This window comes from Aulonocara sp. 'chitande type north' Nkhata Bay, linkage group LG6 (assembly GCF_057382095.1).
Source record: "Aulonocara sp. 'chitande type north' Nkhata Bay isolate Kocher_YH1m ecotype deep benthic linkage group LG6, A_spYH_male_GT1.1, whole genome shotgun sequence".
Lineage (NCBI taxonomy): Eukaryota > Metazoa > Chordata > Actinopteri > Cichliformes > Cichlidae > Aulonocara > Aulonocara sp. 'chitande type north' Nkhata Bay.
Genome location: NC_141349.1, coordinates 16,325,829 through 16,349,606, shown reverse-complemented (window position 1 = coordinate 16,349,606; position 23,778 = coordinate 16,325,829). Strand labels below are relative to the sequence as shown.

At 39.9% G+C, this 23,778-nt stretch overlaps 2 protein-coding genes across 2 annotated transcripts in view; both read left to right on the top strand.

The window, feature by feature from the left end:
* The first annotated feature begins 324 nt into the window (after positions 1 to 324).
* mnd1 (meiotic nuclear divisions 1 homolog (S. cerevisiae)) lies at positions 325 to 18,552 on the top strand. The gene is made up of 8 exons (XM_086295246.1): positions 325 to 503; positions 981 to 1,046; positions 1,537 to 1,594; positions 6,140 to 6,288; positions 9,308 to 9,382; positions 9,478 to 9,592; positions 15,388 to 15,432; positions 17,032 to 18,552. The coding sequence occupies exons 1-8, from the start codon at positions 501 to 503 to the stop codon at positions 17,136 to 17,138; spliced, it is 618 nt and encodes a 205-aa protein (XP_086151372.1). The 5' UTR covers positions 325 to 500; the 3' UTR covers positions 17,139 to 18,552.
* A 1,265-nt stretch (positions 18,553 to 19,817) lies between these two features.
* tmem131l (transmembrane 131 like) overlaps positions 19,818 to 23,778 on the top strand; it is a 31,451-nt gene continuing 27,490 nt past the window's right edge. Inside the window, exons 1-2 of the mRNA XM_086295245.1 lie at positions 19,818 to 20,006; positions 20,756 to 20,829. Coding sequence (XP_086151371.1) covers positions 19,883 to 20,006; positions 20,756 to 20,829 — 198 coding nt within the window. The 5' untranslated portion in view covers positions 19,818 to 19,882. The remainder of the gene's footprint in view (positions 20,007 to 20,755; positions 20,830 to 23,778) is intronic.

Here is a 23,778-nt window from a genome sequence, read left to right as displayed (position 1 = left end):
TTTGTTGCTCAGGGCTGTCTGCTTTGGCCTTTTATTTCATCAGACGACAGGGGGGCGCTATAAAGCCATAAGCGGAAGTCAAAAAACAGTGCTCCTCCCCAATGCTGCCTTCATAAGCATTCGTTATCCGGATACTGTTAGTTTTTTATTGGTAAAACAGAATTGAGAGAGTTAGGGGAGTGTAAAAGTAGTGCTTCAATTTAACAGTAAATATTTTGAATGCATTCAGAATTTTGGAATTATTTAATCTCTATCAAACAGACAGTAACTCTAAGCACACAAAAAACATCTGGTGACTTGGTGAGTTTTGAAGTTCCGTAAACGCAACATTGCTACGTCACAGCCTTCCGCGGGAAATTCGCTACTGCTGCGTCCCCGCTCTGCTTATACGTCGCCTAATCTTTCTTCTTTACATTAAAAAGTTTACAACAGCCCTGTGTTACCCTCAGGTGGCAAAACGTTAATCTCAGTGGTCGTTGTTGGTGAGCTCTACATCGAAAATGGTAAGCAGAAGCGCACCTTAACCTGCTATACCTCCTGTAAAGACCACCGGCGTTTACGTAGTTGTTTGCTAACATTTGTAAGCTAGCTTATAGCTTAGATAAATAGACAGTTACTTTATTGATCCCACAAGGGAAATGATTGTGCTACAGCAGCATGTTAAAGAGTAAAAGCTTATACCCTATCGCTAACGATACTTTCACAAAGCAGCATTTAGTATTTCACATCATACATTTGGTGAACGGCTACAAACTTTACATTACCTGTCATTGGACCAGTCATACCCCTGCTAGCTGTCTATTTCATTTAGTTACTTCACAGTGAACCACTGAATATATAAGCAACTTGTTTAGATGAAAGATTTCAAGAGGTCATTCTTCTAATCTCTATTACCTTTGGCTCCTTGTTACTCGTAAATAATAAGTGTTAGTAACTCAGTGCCTCAGATATAGATTAATAACATTAACCCCCTGTTACAGTCAAAGAAGAAAGGACTAAGTCTGGAGGAGAAGAGAACTCGCATGATGGAGATTTTCTTTGACTCTGTGAGTTTTACCATCGCAGGTGACCCAGCCTCCATATCCCCACTGCTCTGCCCTACTGTGTGTCCTATTATTCATACTGGTCATTGCTGTTATGTGATTATTTTCAACCATTATACATGCGTGATGTAATACATCCCTGACTAAACATACTCCCCACCCACAGGCAGCAGATGACGTGTTTGATTCAATGTTTAAATTCATGCACTGTAATATAGAGTTAGAAACTTGGATTTCAACATTTAAATCGGCAATGAAAAAGTGCAGAAAATAAGATACTTAAGCAGTCCTTAACATGGATAAACCACAAACTAAAATATCCAGAAAATCAATTTATTTTCTGTTTATGCAAATGTTATTTATGTTACCATCCAGAAGCAGTTCTTTGAGATGTAATAGTTTTTAAATAATTTCTTTCTCTGTGATATTATAGTTTTTATTTTGTTTGTTTGTTTTTTAAATCCTGGAACATGTTTTTGTGCTCTCTTCCCAGAAAGATGTGTTTCAGCTGAAAGACATTGAGAAGATTGCCCCAAAGTCAAAAGGCATAGGTGAGTAAAGAACAACAGTTCCAATCGGAAGGTCAGTGGTTCGATCCCTGACTCCACTAGTCTGGATGTCAAAGTGTTAGCTGATTGGAGTGTGAGTGAAAAATTTGAAGCTTCTGTGTGTCAATATTAGTCAAAGTGCTCAGGCTTAGAAAAAAAACTGTGTGTGTGACTGGGTGAAGTCCTCTGTTATAGTAGTTCAGTTTAAAGGTTGGTTCAGACTTCACTCTATTTTTAGAAGACACTTATTTTTTCTAGACCAGACTTTCTTCTGATTTTGTTTGTATATATATATCCACTTACCAGAATAGCCTCATATTTCATCCAGCCAGATGGCTCATGAGGTGATCTTGCTGCTGTGATGTTGGTTTGTAATAAACTCAGATGAAAAGGAAACAGCTGGAAGCAACAAACAAATCTTCAGTTACTGTTTTATCAAAATGTAGGTTCTTGTCATTTCTGATGAGTCTTGTTAAGGAAATATTTGACTATCCAGCTGTACTATAAAGTACAGATATCTATCTATCTATCTATCTATCTATCTGTACTTTATAGTACAGATATATATATATATATATATATATATATATATATATATATATATATATATATAAATAAATAAAAGCTATACTATCCGCTTCTTCTGGGCTATATTCTCAGCAGCATAAGGAGAATCCTGTGCTAACAGCTGTCTAAATGACTCGGCTAAAGTTAGTAGCATGCTTGTTGTTTTTGTCTTTGCACTAGGATGATGTCGGTGTAAATGTGCAGTCATATTCGTTGTGTTCCCACTAGTGCTTTCAGGTTAATCTCGTTGAAATGACCTTAACGCCACAACACGGCAAATCTCCGTTAACGAGCTACCGCCGATCGCCCCGTGCATGGGGCTAGACGGCCAACACGTTAACGAGCTAACTGCGCTAACACACTAGTTCCCACCCATGTAATTGAGCATTGCATGGCACATCCAACATACTGTTTTACTTTAGTCCATGACTCGCTTACCTTCAGGGTCATACGTCACATGAAAACCAAAATAATTCCAAACGCCAGATCTGAATGAGGGTGGGGGAGGTTCATGTTACAAGGAGAGCTTAACTTCTGTCTCGCTAGCTTGCCCTGCGCTCTTCCTTCTGACGATGCTGTCTGTGTTGAGCGCTCAGTGAATCTGCGTTCGACTACTCCGCCTAGGCTGCACTGTCGACCCTAGGCGGAGTAGTCGAACGCAGATTCACTGAGCGCTCAACACAGACAGCATCGTCAGAAGGAAAGTTGATAAAATAAATTACAAATTTTGTATTGTTCGATACATATGCGTACCGAACCGAAAGCACTGTATCGAACGGTTCAATATCGATACGAATATCGTTGCACCCCTAATATATAGATATAGATATATGTATATATGTATATGTATATATATGTATTAGGGCTGCCACGATTTGTCGACTAGTCACGATTACGTCGACTATCAAAATCGTCGACGACTGATTTAATAGTCGACGCGTTGTTTGAAGCCTTGTAAGATCACAAAAGACGCAGGAATAAGTAGCAGGATTTAAGAGTGTAATAACGGACTGAAACAGAAGATGGCAGCACTGCATGTACAAGGATGCCAGCTGCCGTTAAACCCCGAAGAAGAAGAAGAAGAAGGAGCAGCTGTGTCCCAGAAATCATAGCGCGGCCCAGCTTAGTTTCCAACAATGGCGGCAGCTAGTTAGTTTTAATGTTACTCTTATTATTCTTTCTGGGTCAGAAAATAAACGTTTAACGTATTTTCAGGCGAGAATGTAGCTGTGTAAACCTCAAATATCGGCTCAGTTTATCAGGACACCACATATTTTCAAAAGCGCTCCGACGTTTTCGGAGACGTCTGTTACCCACCAGCTCGATAGCGAGCCGGGGGCTAGGTCACTAGCGCGGTGAGAACACCGGACTCCCGGCAAATTGTTTTCTAACCCACCGCCGTCTTTCGCTACTCAGGTTAAATATATATGAGTCACTTAGATAAATTAAAAATGTTGTTGTTTGGCTTTTTTTTTTTTTTGTATTTTATTTGTTCCTGAGTAAATCGGTTTGGCTGAGATTAAAGTTATAGTTTTTACACAGCTGAATAAACGTCAAGCAGACAGCTGATTATCAGAAGTGTGAGATGCTGGAGAATATACTCCGGTGTCCTGTTATATTTTAGATAGCAAGGAGTTTATTAAACTTCACCGAAACAATCTGCAAATTTCATTAAAATTGAATAAACTATCATCTTGTCTTTATTTTTAGTTAGCACCTTAAACACTTAAAGCTGTAAGCTAATGATAGTTATATAAGAGCAGATGCTGCTGGTGCAATAAGCTGTACGTTTTACGTCCAGTGGATGATGATCTGATTAGTCGACTAATCGCATAAATAATCGGTGACTAGTCGACTATCAAAATAATCGTTTGTGGCAGCCCTAATATGTATCTCTCTCTCTCTCTCTCTCTCTCTCTCTCTCTCTCTCTCTCTCTCTCTCTCTCTCTCATATATATATATAGATATATGAACGATCTGTGTGCACCTTCTTCAACTAAAGCAGCAGTCTGTGTGTTGAATGTAGACAAAGCCTGACTTTTGCCAATTTGTATCATATTTATTTCCCCATGAAGGTCTCACTTTGAGACTTCTTCTTAATGCGTGTGTGGTTAGTTTAGGCAGAGTGAGATGGGTCGAAAGCGGGTGTCTCACACCAAAGTGTTAGTTAGTGGGCTCTTCTTCTTCTTCTTCTTCTTCTTCTTCATTGTCGTCGTCTTCTTCTTTTTTTTTTTTTTTTTTTTTTTTTTTTTTTTAAAGTGAGCTGAGCAACTCACAATGATGCACAAGAGGCATGCACAAACAGATCTTGTGCCTGTCTCTGCATTAATGTTACTTCATAATCATTATGCTTAAAAATTTCCTTTTTAATAAAGTGTATAGATTGGGTTGGATCAGGTGACCCAGAATCCTCTGTTAGTTACGCTGCAGTAGGTTTAGGCTCTCCATGATGCAATTTGTGTTTCTTCTTCACTGATCTTTTTTTCCTTCATTGCGTTTACACACCACTCTGCATGTAGTCAGTAGTTATTATTATTATCTGTCTCTTTTCCACAGTGTGTCTTTTGTCCTGTTTCTTCCTGTCGAAAGGGAGTTTTTCCTTCCCACTGTCGCCAAATGCTTCCTCTTGTGTTTTCTCTGTATTATTGTAGAGTCTTTACCTTACCTTGAGGTGACCGTTGTTGTGATTTAGTGCTATATATATATATAAAATTGAATTAAATTGAGTCTTGTAAGTGACCCGTAAATGTTATTAGTGCAAGACTGATATCTGAAATTATAGAAAACTGACCAGTGTGTTGGTCCAGGCATGATTAATGGAAAGGAGAATTAGAGTATGACAGAAAAATGACAAATAGATGGAGATAATTAAATACCATAAGGACAAACAGCATCAGCGTGCACTGCACATTTATGAATTCTTAAAAACATTGTGGTGACATGCTTACAGAATTGCCATGGCAACCAGGACGGGGCTATTGCCATCTTTAGTGTGTGTAAGCAGAACCAAACCTATCAGTAGCAGAAATCATTTAGTTCAGAGGCTTTTGGAAGCTTTTGGTTCTGCAGCCCGACTTTCTGATGGTTGAGGCAAAATTTCTAATAATACCAAATTAGATTTTTAGGTGCTAAATCGTCTTGAAGAATGAAATTCTTGAGCGTGTTTGACTGAACAAAGGAGAGATTCTGTTTTGAAATGGACACAACATTAATCTAAAGAAACTGGATCTCGTTGCCATGATTAAAAGCACATGTTTCTGACCCCTGTTATTGCGTGATGGGGGGAGGGGGCAATAAGAGATTTACATTGTGGGGGACGCTTTCCTGTAGAAGGGTTGGAAATGTGACAAAAGGGGCTAGTTGAATGGGGGGGGAAGAGCGGTAATAACATACATAGGAGTCAGAATAAGATGAAGCTGCTTGAATCTTATAGATGAAAAAAAGAGAAACGAGCACTTATGGACTTTGGTTAATTCATCCAGAGTGTTCCCTGTTTTCCATCCAATTCTTTCTGCTGCTGGGTCCACATCCTCTCAGCAGATAAGCTCTTTCAGTTAAACAGTGGAGCAAAGCGTGTAGGAGGAGCACATTTCACCGCTGACACTGTTCAAGATGTAGCTTGTGCTCTGTTACATCCTCTCATGCAGCGTTCACTCAGATCTGTATGAAACAGCCAGATAGGCTGCAGATGTGTGGGTTTGAGTTTTGTAATTTGAGCAGCATACATTTCCAGCAGTAAAAAGTGAGACCTTATGATGACTTGGCTTCTAAGTCCTCTGCAGAGTGCACTGTCAATCCCAGCATCAGATGCGTTTTATATTTACAGATATAAAGGCTACAGACTGCCTAGCTTGTACCGGCCATAACTCAGTTTTAAATCAGGAGAAAGCATCGTACCCAAATGGCATCAACTCCACGGGCGTGCAGTTGAGCGCTGGAGAAATAAACACCATGTTAATGTTTGTGCTCTGCTGATTTCAGCTCCCATGACTGTGAAGGACGTGCTGCAGAGCCTTGTCGATGATAACATGGTGGACTGTGAGAGAGTAGGTACATCCAACTATTACTGGGCCTTTCCCAGTAAAGCCTTACACGCTCGCAACCACAAACTGGAGGAGCTGCAAAAACAGGTGAGCTCAGTCCCTTCTAGTCTGATTTCCAATTAAAGGTCGCAGCAAGCATAAGCGCCACAGCAAAAAATGAGAAGGGGTGATTTTGGTTTCACAGGATGATACTTGGGTACTTCTCCCTCGCAGTTTACAGTAATAAGGTCAACAGTGCCTGGAAGACACTTCTGCTAATAGAGGGTCAAAAAAGAAATGGGAAGAAAATGCAAATGAGCTGCTGATTAAACAGGAAGCTTGTCAGAGTTTGTTTTATATCTTAGTTGTAGGTCATTCCATCGCAAATCAACTTTTTCTGCTCGACTGTCTCTGGCTTGAATACAAATCTTATGGTCCAAATATATTTGCACATATATAATGATTGTAGCTTTATGTCTTATACATTTCAAGATATAGGTGTCTTGTTTTTTTTGTTTTTTTTAATGGTCCATTGACCCACTTTCAGGCAATTTTCTTTGCACATTGAAATCTGAGGCAATTTGTGGACACGAATATCTCAAAACCAATTAAAGTCTGAAATTTTAACTCAGATATTTTTTGATGTACAGTGGGGCAAAAAAGTATTTAGTCAGCCACCGATTGTGCAAGTTCCCCCACCTAAAATGATGACAGAGGTCAGTAATTTGCACCAGAGGTACACTTCAACTGTGAGAGACAGAATGTGAAAAAATAATCCATGAATCCACATGGTAGGATTTGTAAAGAATTTATTCGTAAATCAGGGTGGAAAATAAGTATTTGGTCAATAACAAAAATACAACTCAATACTTTGTAACATAACCTTTGTTGGCAATAACAGAGGTCAAACGTTTACTATAGGTCTTTAGCAGGTTTGCACACACAGTAGCTGGTATTTTGGCCCATTCCTCCATGCAGATCTTCTCGAGAGCAGTGATGTTTTGGGGCTGTCGCCGAGCAACACGGACTTTCAACTCCCGCCACAGATTTTCTATGGGGTTGAGGTCTGGAGACTGGCTGGGCCACTCCAGGACTTTCAAATGCTTCTTACGGAGCCACTCCTTTGTTGCCCGGGCGGTGTGTTTTGGATCATTGTCATGTTGGAAGACCCAGCCTCGTTTCATCTTCAAAGTTCTCACTGATGGAAGGAGGTTTTGGCTCAAAATCTCATGATACATGGCCCCATTCATTCTGTCCTTAACACGGATCAGTCGTCCTGTCCCCTTGGCAGAAAAACAGCCCCATAGCATGATGTTTCCACCCCCATGCTTCACAGTAGGTATGGTGTTCTTGGGATGCAACTCAGTATTCTTCTTCCTCCAAACACGACGAGTTGAGTTTATACCAAAAAGTTCTACTTTGGTTTCATCTGACCACATGACATTCTCCCAATCCTCTGCTGTATCATCCATGTGCTCTCTGGCAAACTTCAGACGGGCCTGGACATGCACTGGCTTCAGCAGCGGAACACGTCTGGCACTGCGGGATTTGATTCCCTGCCGTTGTAGTGTGTTACTGATGGTGACCTTTGTTACTTTGGTCCCAGCTCTCTGCAGGTCATTCACCAGGTCCCCCCGTGTGGTTCTGGGATCTTTGCTCACCGTTCTCATGATCATTTTGACCCCACGGGATGAGATCTTGCGTGGAGCCCCAGATCGAGGGAGATTATCAGTGGTCTTGTATGTCTTCCATTTTCTGATGATTGCTCCCACAGTTGATTTTTTTCACACCAAGCTGCTTGCCTATTGTAGATTCACTCTTCCCAGTCTGGTGCAGGTCTACAATACTTTTCCTGGTGTCCTTCGAAAGCTCTTTGGTCTTGGCCATGGCGGAGTTTGGAGTCTGACTGTTTGAGGCTGTGGACAGGTGTCTTTTATACAGATGATGAGTTCAAACAGGTGCCATTCATACAGGTAACGAGTGGGGGACAGAAAAGCTTCTTACAGAAGACGTTACAGGTCTGTGAGAGCCAGAGATTTTCCTTGTTTGAGGTGACCAAATACTTATTTTCCACCCTAATTTACGAATAAATTCTTTACAAATCCTACCATGTGGATTCATGGATTTTTTTTTTCACATTCTGTCTCTCACAGTTGAAGTGTACCTCTGGTGCAAACTACTGACCTCTGTCATCATTTTAAGTGGGGGAACTTGCACAATCGGTGGCTGACTAAATACTTTTTTGCCCCACTGTATCTGTCCCATATCACCAATCCTGGTTCATTTAGATGGTAAGAAATAGCAATAAAAATGCCTTTTAATAGTTAGTATCACTATTATGTATGTTTTCTTTTGTCAACTATGTCATTTAAAAAAAATCCACATTTAAAAATGATCCCCAGTTGTAGCTAATAATAAAAATCATGGTATTCATTTATGTGAGATTTGTGTTCACCACCGTGTCGTCCTCATTGATGACCCACTTCCCTCGACTGTTTCACGGCTGACAGATGGTGTGAGGGTGGCGGCTCCTCAGAGAACATTAGCCACCAGATTTCTGGGACAGATCTTAAGCAGCAAGCGCTCACTAAATAATGACGATGTTTGGTTGTACCGCATGTGGTGACAATATAGCGCTGTTTATGCGATATCACAGCATTTGGTCACTGAGATCATCAGACAGATTTTGCAGCAATGCTTGATGTTTTGAGTGGAAGGACGAGAGTAAAGTGTCCACTGTGTGGAAAAGGATGAGGTGCAATTAAAAGTTAGAATAAAAGCCAGCTCCCTTTTGCAGCCACTTTAATTATATCATATGATTGAACTGTTAAGTTAACAGCACTGTAATTGGCTAAGAGTTTAGTACGGGTAAGCATTTGTGTACCATTAAGATTTTGTGATTGTATTTATTGTATTAATCACTTACAAGGGCTCCAGTGTTGAGTTGTTTCAGCATATTATTGGGCGGTCTCAGTAAATATTGCAGCACTTATCAGTAGAAACATCAATGTTGTTAACAGCAGAAGTGGCTTTACTGTTTATTTATATCACAATTCAGGAAAATCTCAGTTATCTGCTGATTAGTACTGTAAGAAAAGCTTTAACGTGATGCTGTTGTACTTTAAAGATTTCTGAAGCAAAGCAGCGGAAAGCATCCCTAGAGAAAGCGGTCGAAAAAGCGAAAGTGGGGCGCCAGGATACAGTAAGTATACAAAGGTCAAACTTAAACCAGTGAAATAAAATGAATATCATCCCTTTAATGCACTGAGCATGTGAAATCGCTGTTTGTCTTTGCAGAAGGAAAGAAGCTCTCTGCTGAAGGAGCTGCAGGCTCTGAGAGAGGAGCGCACACAGCTGCAGGCCGAGCTGGAGAAGTACAGAGAGTGTGACCCCGAGGTCGTCGAGGAGATGAGTGAGTACAGCTGCAGACCTACTGGTTTCTCAAAAAAGGTCACTTTTAAATTATTGCATCAATCGTATCACCTACAGTTACTCATGGGAGGCATGGAGCCCCGTGTGAAGCTTTAAATATCCAAAGTGAATCTGACCTATGCTGGCGAAGTCATATTTGATGTTAGTCATAATAGGCTGCTGCTGTACTTTGTTCTCTATTTGTCTTTAAATATTTTATCACAAGCTTTATAGCTGTTGGATTGTTTTACATCATAAAAGAAGTTGGATTTTTCTAATCTGTGGGATTACAAACTGTTACATCACTAGATGTTAAGTTAACACAGGAATATAAAGTGTAAAGCATGTTTCGACCAAGTCCAGCACGTGTGTGGTTATTAAATTAATGTTTATTTAACAAGATTCAATCAGATGCTGCTTCCTAGCATCACAGGGCTTATGAATGCAGATGGCACTGTTTTGCATCCAGCGAGGATCTCTTATTAAAAGGAGTTGGGTATCATCCAAGACGCATATGCATCCGAGCAGCTTCTGTAGCGTTCAGCCTAATGTGGATAAATGGTTTCACACCAGATAATAAACTCAAAATTGTGCCGTAGGAGCCGTATTGTTTCAGCGAAGCCTCCCACGCGGTGTCAGGCATCGTGGAGATACAAAGAAGACTCCGGTGCAGTTGGCAGATATAAAAAATGTTCATCTGTTCAGCACAGAGACAGCTACATTAATGGAAACGGTGGCAGAAAGCACCTCTGGTCATCAGTGCTGCACTGCAGTTGGCATTTGTCAATAGCATCAAGTCAATGTTATAAGTGGGATTTCCCAGCCTTGAAATGTCCTCCTAACCCATCTACTGATAGCCCTAAATAAGGTGCATTCAAATGCATTTAACAGATGTTGGGAAAATTTCTAAGAAAAGATTAAATAGTGACCTGGGAAATGTGCCAATCAGCCATAACATTAAAACCTCCCAGGCGAAATGAGTGCAGTTGATCATCTCATTGCAGTGGAACTTTTGTAGGTGTGCTTGTGTACACTTGCAACAATTTAAAAAAAATAAAATATAAACAGTTGTACTCTCCATGTCTTTGTTGCCAACATTACTGTAGTTGCTGGCTCCATTTAGTTTTTTTAGTTTTTTATTTTGTTGGTCTCTGTAGACTAAAACTGGAAATACTTGCTGCTCCTCAGACTGGCAATTAGCTTAAATCTTTATTTCTGTGTTTCACTAACCTCACTGGTATCAGGTTTGTAGAGCTAAAGGGAAGTATTTCCTTTTGACAATGAAGACAGGTCAAAGCAGGTCCTTTGTGCTCGTCAGGTGGTGCTTAACTGCATTCATGATTAATGTAGAAGGAAAAACACCCGCATTATTACTAACCAACTTTCTATTGTTTGCAAAGGACGTTCTTCAGCAGCTACCACGGTTGGGTTCAGCTAATCTTACTGTGCCAAGTAGCTTAAACAAGGTTGTTGGGTGTGTACCTGCTGCGCGAGACACCAGTGAGTGTACTGCTGAGAGCAAACATGTCAAGCTGCAGGGTCAAACATTCTCACGGTTCAAATTAAGAGACTCAGGAAGTGAAAAATGGTCACAAGTGGCCACTCACCTTGCTTTCAGGATATACGTTCTTAGATATGAACCTCAGACTGGTTAAGTTGTTGCAGTTAGGTAAGTTTGAAAAGTGTAACTCTTCTTGCGGACGCAGAAGTCTGAAAGTTTTTATTGCAGCCAAATGAACCTTATTACCTCCGAGCTGTCAGCTCACAGGGCTGGTATTAAAAAGCTTTTAAAATATGAAGGCCTTGGAGTCCTTTGCTGGCTGTTGCACACCCCTTACATAAGGGAACCACAAACAGACACAGCTATTGATAGTATTGCAAAAATCTGACAGTGCTTTGTTTTCATGCTACAGCTGACCTGCAATATGGGAGGTGTGTTCCTTTATCTGCTCATGTGACTGGTGGTGGTGTCAGACAAATATCTGGGCTGTTTACCTGCACCTCCCAGATTACCAGTTTTTTTTTTTTTTTTTTTTTTTTTCCACTCCACTGTGACAACACTGTGGTGTACTGATGGCCACATGACCGTGCACATTACTTATGACCAGTCTACCTGAAATGAGATGGAGAGGCATCATTGCTGCCATTGCACGTAACCTAAAATGTCGAATTTGCAGCCGTTTTACAGTGGAGCCAAACTATGGTCAATGTTGAAGCAAAATTTGTGTGTTTGAAAAGTAACAATTCTTTGTTTTGCTTATAATTGAGAATTTTTATTGAGTTATTTTTAAAAACATCAAGACACGGCAGGTCAAAGGTGCTGATACAGACTGAGGTATATGAGGCAATTTGTACTTTATTATTGGGTAATATTCATTTGCCAGATGTCAGTACATGCTGTCCGCTTCATATCAAGCTATGTTTTCATTTTGTCTTTGGATATGAACTCACCGTTACTGTCCCATTGCTCTATGATAATCTCAGTGTTATGGTTAAGCCTTCCCAACATATTCTGACAGGCAACAGTGTTGCATCATTTGTTCAGTCCACATTTTCAGTGTCTGAGTTTGAGGTGTTTTCCAAAACTTACAAATTGTTTTAAACTAGGCAGCTTTTAAAAATCTTGTCCTTGTTTTATTTAAAGGACAAAAACACCTCCTTGTTTGATTTTACTCAGATCAGCAGCACTGCAGTCGGTGCTTGAAAATGGTTGTACAGTACTTTCACATCTCAAAACCAGCAAAATTGAACTTCATGAGTTCTCGGACTCTCTTCAAAGCACAGGGAGTCTGGAGTTGTTTGTAAAGAGGCAACACAACCACGTTGTGGGTTTGCTCGCCTTCACATGCTGGTTTAGAAACCTTATTTTGGGTAGTGTATGAAATGGACCATGGTGTCACCCCTGGTATGTTGCGTTACAATGCCCAAATGATTTCAACTGAAGCTGAGTCAAATTTTCAAATCTGAGCAGAAAGACAAAGTTAATCAGGATAAAACAAGCAGTTTAAATGTTGCTGAGAAAGTCACTTTGTTCATAAATGACTAGGATTGTGTTTACAACACAGGTTTTAGCACATAGTTCCTCCTTAAATGATATTTTACCTGCTTCGGGAGCAATAAATATTATTTATATTTTAATATGTAAAACAAGAGTTATACCATCAGTGGTGCATTTGAAGGAGGATGGAGTAAGGCCAGTTATCTGAACTCTTTGTAGATGGATCATTATGAGTGCATCTCACACAGATCACAGTGATGTTGACACAAAACAGTTCAGCAGGCGGACTGAGAGCAAACTAGCTCGCCATTACAGTTAAATTATTTTTTTCTACTTTTACTGTTGCCACATGTCTACAGATCCTATTTTGTCTTTTACTGCCAGGTTTGCCACACAGAGAGCTTTGTTAACAGATAACCATCAGCAAAGCTCGAGAGCAGTATCCAGCTGTATGATATTATGTAATGTCTGCTGCTCAAGAGGTATCAGACTGAACTTGCAGAATGAGCTCAGACTTGTTCCTGCATGTGTGATAGCTATGCACATGTAGGCTCATTAGATGTCTTCAAGGGCGTTGCCCATGCTGTTATTGACAGGATTATTATTCACCTGTGAACCATTATTTGCCTTTTTTCCTTTCTTTCTTTCTTTTTTTTGATTTGTAGTAAAGGAGTTGTAGGAATAAGGAAAATTAGTTGACTTGCAAAGTTAGAAATTATAAAGGAAGTCGGGCGATGTACAAGAATGCTGAAGTACCAGAAGTAAGTTTGCCCCATTAACTTCAGCACGACTTACCTAAACACAACATGCCTTTCCACATATTTACCAAGCTAGCAGCCAAGTGACAGAAACACTAACAAACACTAGGTACTAACAATAAATGCAACTTGGCTAAAAACAAAGCTTTCGTGCCTTCTTGTCTCTGCATGTTAAACAATGGTTGCCACACCCATAGATACCAATAAGTTTTGAATGAAACCATTAAATAGCCCAACAGAAACCATTCCAGTGTAATTGAGCCCAGACTGTATTTAAATAGGCCAATATTAATGATTAATGTCAGCCTAACAGATATTTAGGGTATCGGTGTGCTAGCAGCTCCAGCTCCATCGTTTATAATCTGCACCACATGCAGCAGAGGACGCACCACAGCTAACCAGACGTGGGGGTGGATTTAATCGGTGTGTTCATTTTGTTCAGTTTGCAAGTAACCTGCTTTGCAAACCACAAGACAGAGTAAAGGCAAAGAAATCAGCATTTTTATATATAACCACAGTAACAGGAAGTCAGACAAGTACAGATTTATTAGTGGGCTTATAGGTGATTAAAAATCAGATTTTTATTTCTTTTTAACAAAGAAGATTTTGGGGGGATCATCTTTTCTGTTAAACATTTTATGTATTATTTGGCATTAGGGTCCCATCTTAATATCCAGACAAGGGTGATAAAAAATTCTATTACTTTACCTTGTTTATCTACAGTTAACTTTTTTCTGTTGATTAGTGAGCAGGGGTCCTGCCAGATAAAGAAAAATAAGTTAAGTATTTAAGAAAATAAAAAGTGGTGCGTCTGTGAACCATGTCAGTCGATGCGTGAAACGTTTCTACCTTGCACCCAGCAGCTGTGTTTCGTTTAGCTACACACTTTTAACCATAAAGTGAAATCAGGTTCTCCAACTTTGAGTCAGCGATTGTTGAATTAATTCACTTTCTTCTCAGATTTGTTTCTGGAGAAATTCAATTTTATTTTTACGCAATATCAGTTAAGTGTTGAAATGGTCCTCACGAGCAGTGTTTGTTCTGGTGATCCAAACAGATATTTTACTGGTACTGAACCTTTTCAAGCTTCCAGAAGGAAGAGAAACTCAGATCGGAGAGAAACTATCCAGAGCTGTTGGACTGAGATAATTTGTGCTGGATTCAAGCCTGTTGTAGAACAGTTCACACTCATACAGCAGCCAGATTAATGTCTGTGAAAAAGGTTATCATTATTTTTTGTACTACTTGAATATGCTGTGATTATTCCAGGGGAGTGGAAACTTGATGTCATCTGTGTTTTTATGCTTAATGTAAACTTCTCTCTGAGTGCTGTCCAGTGGGAACATATTTTTCAGCTCCGTTCTACTTTTTTACAGTATAAAGCGCTCTTTCAAGCGCCGCTGTAGCTGTAGGGGATGAGTAGGTTAGTGTCCACTTTAATTTAATAGGATACCGCCACTTAGTCATACAGCACAGCTGTGGCCACGCAACCATCACATCCCTGACCACCACTTCCTCCTCAGAGGTGATGGTTTGTTGCCAGCCTTCATTTGTGCTTGTGTTGCAAGCTTATTTTCCTCTTCTTCTTTTTTTCTTTTTTCTTTTTTCCAGCGTTTTTCCCAGTTTTATATAATCTACTAGACTTCTTCCGTGACGTTTTCACATTAAGCATTTTGTATTTGCAGTGTGTGAGCCTTGCTTGCAAACACCAAACGTCATGAGAAACAAATCATAGGAAATAGCATTCAAAACATGTTACAAAGGTTATTAAATGTACTGAGCGCAAACAACACACCTCAGCAGCAGCTGCAGCAACAGTGCAAACATGACACTTTTAATGACATGCTGAAGCAAAACTTGGAGTGATGTTATTGTAATGACTTCGTTGGGTGTTCAGTAGATGCCTTGAAAAAAACGTTTAAATGCTTTCCAGCTGCAAACCTGTGTGCTTTTGCACCGGGGCTCGCTTATCTTGTATCTCTATATAAGTGGTTACTGACTAGTTGGATGCACATACTAATCCAAAATTTTATTTTGCAGAAAAATCAAATGTTATAGCAAAAGAAGCTGTTTCCAGATGGACAGGTGAGTCTGCTAATTTCTTTTCTTTCTTCTTTTTAAATATATATAGACATGTAATGGTCTGGATTTAAGCTGCAGGAACATAAAATGCCCAATGTCTGGTTGTAGCGCTTGTTTATAAAGTGAGAGTTGTTTTATTTTGTAGTCACTATTTGTGGATTTTGGACTACTGACTGTTGATTGACCTTGGTTTACTGTTTCCTGTTTGAAATTTCTGGTTAGTCCAAAAAAAAAAAAAGCAGCTGGATGACAGCAGTCGGACTTTATCTCTGATTGCTGTTTAATGCACGTGAAAGCGCATTAAAGTGAAATCTGTGAAGGCGCTCTCTAGTCCAGCTGTCACTCTAAGTAGTCCGCGCTTATGCTCTGTGTGTACGTTTGTTGACTTGAGTGGTAACCTTGGACACAGCTGACCTTTAGGGATCATGGTAGCCATCGATGCCTGTGGTCTTTTGACTCTTTAGATCAACATTGCCTGCTGCAGGTCAACAGAGTGGTGTTGTCAGTTTTGGTTGGAGAGCTTTTGCTTTGCTTTCATGGAAGGAAGCTCAGTTAAAAAAAAAAAAAGTGAGTCATTTCTGCCTCATTCACGATTAGTACTTCTCTTTTCTGAGCTGGACAGTATGAAACAAACATGCATAAGTGTTTCCTCGTAGCGCAGCTGTTGAATTTGCACAGTAACGTCTTTTACTACGAGCTATAAAGTTCTCGTGTTATGCCGTTAGAGCGAATGTTACTATTTTACCAGGTCTGGTCAGGGTTTGTGGCTAAACACTCAAATCAACACAACAAAGCCAAATTTTGAAGGTTTCATGGAAAAAGCAGCTGCAACTTTGCGCACCTTGTTTGTTTTTAAAACACTGCTGCTGTATGTTGGCCTGCTCATGGATTGTCTGCGACTTCCCACACAAGCCTCGACACATTTAATCGCTTGTCATATCAAAACTGGAGAACAGTAAAAACTAATCCTCCAGAAGTGAAGTGAAAGGCATCGCTAAAAGTGCAAGCCAACGTTCATTGGCTTAAGCTCCTGATCAGTTGTTAGTCTGCAGGAAGTTGTTCTGCTTTTGAAACTGGAGACTTCAGAGCTTCAGCTGCTAAAAGGTTTTCCTGAAATAGACATTTTGTTTTTAGTCAAACTGTTATTTTTATTGCTATTATTTAAGAATAGGACGCAGGTATATATAAAATGTTTTCTTTTTTTAAACTATTTTCACATGAGGCTGTTAGGGTGAATTCACCACCATAAAACATCAAGATGTATTTAATTTGAGGTAGTTAAATGGATTATTATATATTATATTATATATGGATTACACACATACATCATTAAAGAATTTGAAATTGTTAATGCTGGATGTGAAATGTCAAATGACTGTTAATGGCAGTTTGTGTTTCCTAAATTTACATGATATTCACAAAACTGGGAAAACAGATAATCTAAATCTGACGCACTAACCAGTCATAGTAACCTGGCTTTCTCCTTGCTTCTGAATGAGCAGTCCAGATTCCTTTTGCTGTAAATGTACAGTATATATTTGTAAATTGAGATTTCATTTATATTTCTTGTGTTTAATGTTTCATTTTTACTCTTGTTCTCAGACAATGTTTTCGCCATAAAGTCGTGGACAAAGAAGAAGTTTGCCTTTGATAACAGCCGCATTGATAAAGCCTTTGGTATCCCGGAGGATTTCGACTACATGGACTGACTGCCAGCATGTCATGGACGCAGCGATGGAGTAATGTGTTTCGGCCTCTGACACCTACCTACCTGGTCTCTGCATTTCTAATTCCTGTGCTGTGGGTTTCAGTGAAAATAAAAGCACCAGACGCTCTACTCGCGCCCTCGGGTGGATTTTGAATAAGGACAGATGTCAGTGACTTTGCGGTGGCAGATGGACTTCATCAGTGGATATGTTACTTTGGTGCAACCAGAGAAGAGTCTGAAACGCCATTAGTGGCTGTGAGGGCTGACAGGGTCCTGTGATGAGCACAAGCTAGCAGCCAAAGTTTTGGGACACCTGTTTGCATGAAAACCGAGAGCTCCAAGTAGATGATGGAAAGGAATCAACACTTACTGCATTTGTGTTGCCAGTGGTCGCGTTTGTATGGTTTAAACAGATGGTTTGGAATCAAATGCTTGTGCACTTTTTCTTAGATATGTTCCTTTTCTCTCTCCCTCCCTGGAGTATTACAGGGCATGCTTTCCTAGTTGTATTATAACTACAAAGGTCAGTGTCAAGTTATCTTTGATGTTTTTGTTTCTTTTATAATCGTCACTGGAATTTTAGGGTTTTTTTGTTTTGTTTTTTTGTTTTGTTTTTTCAGGACTCGCTTTCCGGATGATCAAAAAAGATCATTGCTGTCACAACATGTCTAGAATGACTATTGACCTTCTTTTTTTGCTCCTTTTTTCTGTCAAACCAGATGCAAAATAGGCAGTTGTGTATCTTGTTTACTCTGTGACCTAGTTGAGAAGGCCAATGTGTCTGGGTTCTTTGATTTAAATTTCAAATGAGCTCTGTGCTCATTTTGCTTTGCTCATCAGTTTCATTTTTATTCCAGTAAATGAATGACATGCAAATGTAATATCTGATCTTTCGCCTCTTCTAAGGTTTTTTTTTCTGCATTAATCAATGTGAGACAGATGTTAGTTACTAATTTAAAGGACACTGTTTTACTACTGTAAGTTTAGTTGGTGGCATGATGAAGACTCATCTAATCCAGTCTCTGGATGTCCATGAACTGTTGACTACAGCAAGGCTGGAACAAAATAAATAGTCGAAATGCCTAGCAGCAGTTTGTTTGAGGGAGCTGACACACCCACACAAGAATAACCTGGATGTATTCATGTGTGTACCTGCCCAACCTGTACTGTGATTCACGGGCCTGTTGGCTGTCAAAACTCTGAGAACTCTGCGTACAATTTTTGGTAATCGCAGCTTGCAGTTTCTCTCATTAAAACATGCCTGGCCCTGAAAAGAGCCCAACAGAGCAGTACTGACACAAGGACTTAGCCCTCTCCCCATATGAGCATATGAAATCAGAGTGGTGTAACTGGAGTGTAAAGGACTTTTATTACATGCATTTGCCTACGTTTCTGCAAAGAAAGTTTAAAACCCAGCCAATTTCTATTTTATTACACATTTCCAAATGCTCCTCCGTACCTTCTTCAACTCTCGATTTACATGCTGACACTGCCAGTACAACAGTGAAAAATTCCTGCATTCAAATCTCACCTCAGTAAAAAGAATCGCACACAAATGAAGTGAAATATCCCCTGTGACTAAGCGATTATATTACGAATCAAAGTGTGGGTTGCTTTTTACTGCTGAAGAAGATCAAGGTGTGGGAAGTTACTGTTTGATATACAACTGCCTGCCAAGGCCACACAGGATTAATCTGGACAGGGGGCAAATATATAGAAGACTATTTTTACACTGTAAAATCTTAATACTCAACTTGAAAGCTTATGCATTATTATATTATTACTAAAGTGCTGTGTAAATATCTTGGCCTGAAATGAAACATTTATCTTAAAATTAAGTAGAGTTTAATGTATTTAGTCACTTCCCACTTGGAAATACTGTGCCACCAGCAGTTTTAGAAGTATTTACTTACTGACACTAAGTAAAAGTAGCAGGACTGGAGAATACATCTGTAGTAAAAATGTCATTAGCAGAATATGGATTAAAAGGAATCAGAGTGAAAGGCTCTCTATACCGGACACTAATATTTTTATTAGTTTAGTTGTATATGCTATAACATGAACCCGGACTCCATGTGTAAGTCAGACTTTTATGTTCTATCTCATAAAGCCCAAGCAGATCTCATTTACAGATAGTATTTCCAGAATCTCAATGTTTACACCTACTGTTAGTACATGTATATTAAATTGACAGATCACGGCTGATCTACAATAGCATTTAAATGCTTTATAAGCCACTCAGCTTGAGATCTCCTGGTGTATTGACATTAATAGCAGTGCATTTTAAAATAATACTCAAGTTATTTTTTAATTGTAATTTTTGTGATTTTGTTTCTGTACAAAGCCATTCAGTGGGGAGGGGGAGCTGTACCTGTCTGGGGATGTGTTCTAGCAGGGTTGAAGTGCAGATAAGTTTAACTATGTTTTAATTTCTAATATCAAATAGCAGCTCTTAACTAAAGCTAGTCAGAAATATCAGCATTTGATTCAATACAGCGTTTGATCAGTTGTTTCACCTCGAGTATTCGGCTACTTTACAGTTTTATGTAGGGTTGCATAAAGACTTGTTATTATTTTTTAATGGTATTTGTTGGCTTTCTACCTCGTGCCTCGCTGCAGTGCCTGTAGCCTGCTTGAGCAGGCGGGGAGGGAGAGAGGGAGGGAACTGCTGCTGCTTCTGCTTGCTGAGAGAAAGAAAGACCAACGCAGCGAAACACAAGGCAGGCTGCTAGCAGAGCGGGCAGCATGGCGGGGCTACAAGACTTCCACCAAGGCAGCCACTGTCACAGGAAAACGTGGATCAATATACTACTAGGAATACTACAGTTACTTTTACCCTGCGTCCAGCACGGAGGTGCTCAGCTCCAAGGTTTGTTATTCTCGTCTTTATTTTCCGCTTTGGGGGGCTGGTACGTTCACGCGACCGTTGCAGAGAAAAAAAAAGAGAAGAAATGTGCTTTAATTTTGCTAGGCTGTTATTGTGGAAGACGAGAAACGAGTTGAAATGTCCACAGCCAGTCTAAGTGTATGAAAAATAATGAAAATAAAAGTTAAAGTGGTGTTTTTATTTTTCTTTTGTTTTTACTCGGGAGAGGTTTGTAGCTAGTGCTTTATCACCCCGCTAATGTGAGTTCTTGCTAGCTTCCAATTCCCCTCTGCTGTTTGATTTAACGAAACTGAGTTGCTCAGACATGGAAGTAGCGGGTTGTCGAGACTTTGAACGTCCACTTAGCGGCTGTTACTGTAATAAATCTACGCGGTGTTGTAAGCTGCCCTTTACATGACCATACAGTCGTGTTTACTGCAGCAGCAGGGGAGATGTTTCCCCAAGTTCGTTAGCCACCGAGCTAACCCCCAGCTAAACAAGCAGCTAGCAAACAGCCTTTGTGAGGCTTCATTTCCTCACTTGCCTGTCATTCTCGCCCACTCCGTTTCCCTTGATTCATTCGTAATAAGAGATGATGCTACTGTGGCTTGGCAGGTTTAATTACTTATGTTATAATTATTATCTTTTCGGGTGCTTTGGATGCATTTCCACCAGAGTGTGTTGTTTTCCATGTTGCCCAGTTTCTCAGGGCAGCACCTAACTGTTAATTTGATTTCTTGTTCCCTACAAAGCTCTGAGTCAGATATCACCCAGCGTGGTCGAGGTCTGGCAACCAGAGGATGCAGAGCCATTAGTCCCGCTTCAGGTAGGTGCCTTCTAATGGCTGTGTTTGTATTTGCCTCTTTATGTGCACACTTCCAAAAAAAAAAAAAAGAAGAAGAAGAAGCTCATCAGACAGCATGAGTGAACACGTGTGGGTTAAAGCATCACCGATGTTTTTGGACTCAGTTTGCAGACTGATTTGGGTGTGTTTGAGAGGGAAAAACTCGTCAATACCCAGCCACGATTTTGTCAACACAGTTATCAAGAAAAGTCATCTTGCTAGTAGTCACAGTTCATTAAACAACTCCAAAGTGAAGGCAGAGCGGGAGGTCACCTGTCATGTGGCTCCTCCTTATTTTCTTTTGTACGTGCTATCCATTGTGGAGTTCAGTTAGTAACACACGCTGACAGCCTGAAGACTTCTTCGCAAGTTGCTTCCGGCTTTGTGGTTCACACATTTTAGTCTAGGTTATGCAGTTCTTTTTTGTTGTTGTTGGTTTTTTTTAAGTACTTCCAGTCATTTTCAATGAGGTGTTTGGGTGTTTGTGATTATTATGTAATTGTGAGGCAAGAGCAAGGGTAAACAGCACAAGTTCGGTGTTTACTGATAAACCTATCATGAAGTCACCAGCTGGCTTGTCAGGTTACCTGAAAGGGGTGTGTGGCATTTTTTCCTGAAAAACTCTGCAAGGAGACAGTGTTGAGAGTTTGGCTGCTTTAGGTGAAAAACTAGATGCAAACTAAACTATTTGCATACCCTTTCTTTTTTTTTAAAGAGTTCAATATTATTCTTTTGTGTTCAATTAAAAGATTAAAAGCCGGCCTCCTTTGCACAGAAACATTTGCAGAGAGTTTATTTTTGCCACTGTATAGTATACTTTTTACAAGCTTGCTTTGTGGTGTGCACCCTACGGTAATTGCCAAAGACCAGAGATAACACCGAAGCAGTTGATTCAGCATTGCAGATAGTTCTTAGTGTGAGTTGTATACGCTGATAAATAATTCATATGCCGAGGGGAGGAATTTGATGTTTCTTTTGTGTTTTGTTTTTCCACACTTACCCCTACCTTGCAGATCAGTTAGCAGGTGACTGGCTTGTTGACATTGTTGAGTGTCATATGTAGTATTGGATGGAGCGATTGTCTCAGTTACATGAGCTATGTGAAACAGAGCATAACATGGATGTCTATCTTCTACCCCAGTGCTGTGGGCTCACTGAAGTAGTGATGCTGGAGATGCAGTGTCATATGTGCAGATATATCGTCAGAATCAAATCTGGGCTGTAAATACATTCCTGTAATACTTGCAGTAAATGCTGCATGTTTCCTTTGCTTGTGCTTTTTGTAACCATTAACATGCTTTATGGGTCACGTGTTTATATTGGCTTCAGGTCTAATGATATTGGTTGAAGTTCCCTGGTAATTTTAAATTGCAGTTTTATCTGCTTCATCTTCCTGTTTGGGTTTTGTCATTTCTGCACTCATCGTTTACAAACACTGCTGCTGTGCTTGTGAATATTCCTTTTCGTGCTTTATCAGCTCAGCTGCTGCAGTGAGCAGCATAAGCTTTTATTTTATTGTTGTGCACACTCTAGTGAAATTATTTTTGTTTCATTTAGTTGAACTATTAAAGGTGTTTGAGTTCTTGAAAGAAATTTACATCAGCTGGAGCTTTTCAGGCTGAGGCCTGTAGTTTCTGCTATGCTGGGGAAAGGTTTATGTGGTTAAATGGTCGGCTGTTATGAAGCGTTTTTACCCTTAGCAGTTCTACAAAGCAATTTACAGTGTTTCTTGTTCACCCACTCACACACACCCCAGGGCTTTTTGTGGCTTCACTGGTCCGTGTGCAGCGAAGGCAATATGTCTGCCTTACATCATTTAATGGAAATTTCTGCATTTTTCTCTTATAGCTGAATTTTATTTTATTTACACAAATTTATACTGTGCTTGAGCACTATGCATGAAACATCAATTGCTTTAAAAATTGCCTATTTGGAAGAACACCAGAAACTTGCACACTTGCACAATAATAGCTGTGGATCTAACTTCCATTGTGACTAATTTTAGCTTCAATGTCTTGCCCAGGGCTGTTTTTGCAATGGCAATATGTTTATGTACATATCTGTCTTGAAAGAAGACTCATGCAGTTTCACAGTTATTAAATAATTCAGTATGTATGTTCAACTTCTGCAAATAGCAGAAGAGGGGGGGAAAATATCTAAGAAATGAATCAGCTGTCGTTCGGTTAGCCTCTCATCCAGCACGTTAACTCCAATCCACTGTCTCAGACTGCAGCTGCTGAGAGTAGTCCTTGTTGTGCTTTGCGTCCTTGGTGAGCTCTACTTAGCAGCACATGAACCATTTCTCCATCTGCTGCAGGTTCTGGTTAGAGTGGCCCTCCAGCTTACTTTAGAATGTAAAGACAAGGACTCCCATCGCCATCTAAATTATTGAACCTGCCAGAAAAGAAGCCTAGCTACTGAGCCAGTAGGACAGTAAAATATGAGGTAGGAAGACCTAGGGCACTCCCTTATCAGCAAGTGAACTTTCAAAATAGGACCAAGGAAGTGTTGCACTTGTAAGGATTTCCTCATGTTATGGTGACACGGGCCTTTGTTACCCTGAGCATGCAGAGCATATTACACATCTTTATTACAGAAATCGGGGTTAGATCTGTTACAGAAGTAACAGCTTTCAGTTAAATATTCCCATCACTACTGTTACCATAAAACAGTGCTTAGTACATGGGAAATGTTTTGGGTAACTAGATTCCTACTTCACACAAATGTAATACTGGAAGGAATGACTGGTAGCATGCTTTTTATTCTGCAGGAAACCTATGTGTACATCAGAAAAAGAAGAATTAAAGAGCATAGTTGTTTTTCATGGTGATTAATAGTGTTCTATATCCATTGCTTGTAAAGCATTTAAATTTCGCTTATGGGTTTTTGGTTGCCAATATGATACAAATAGGAACCAGTTTTTGTGCAGAT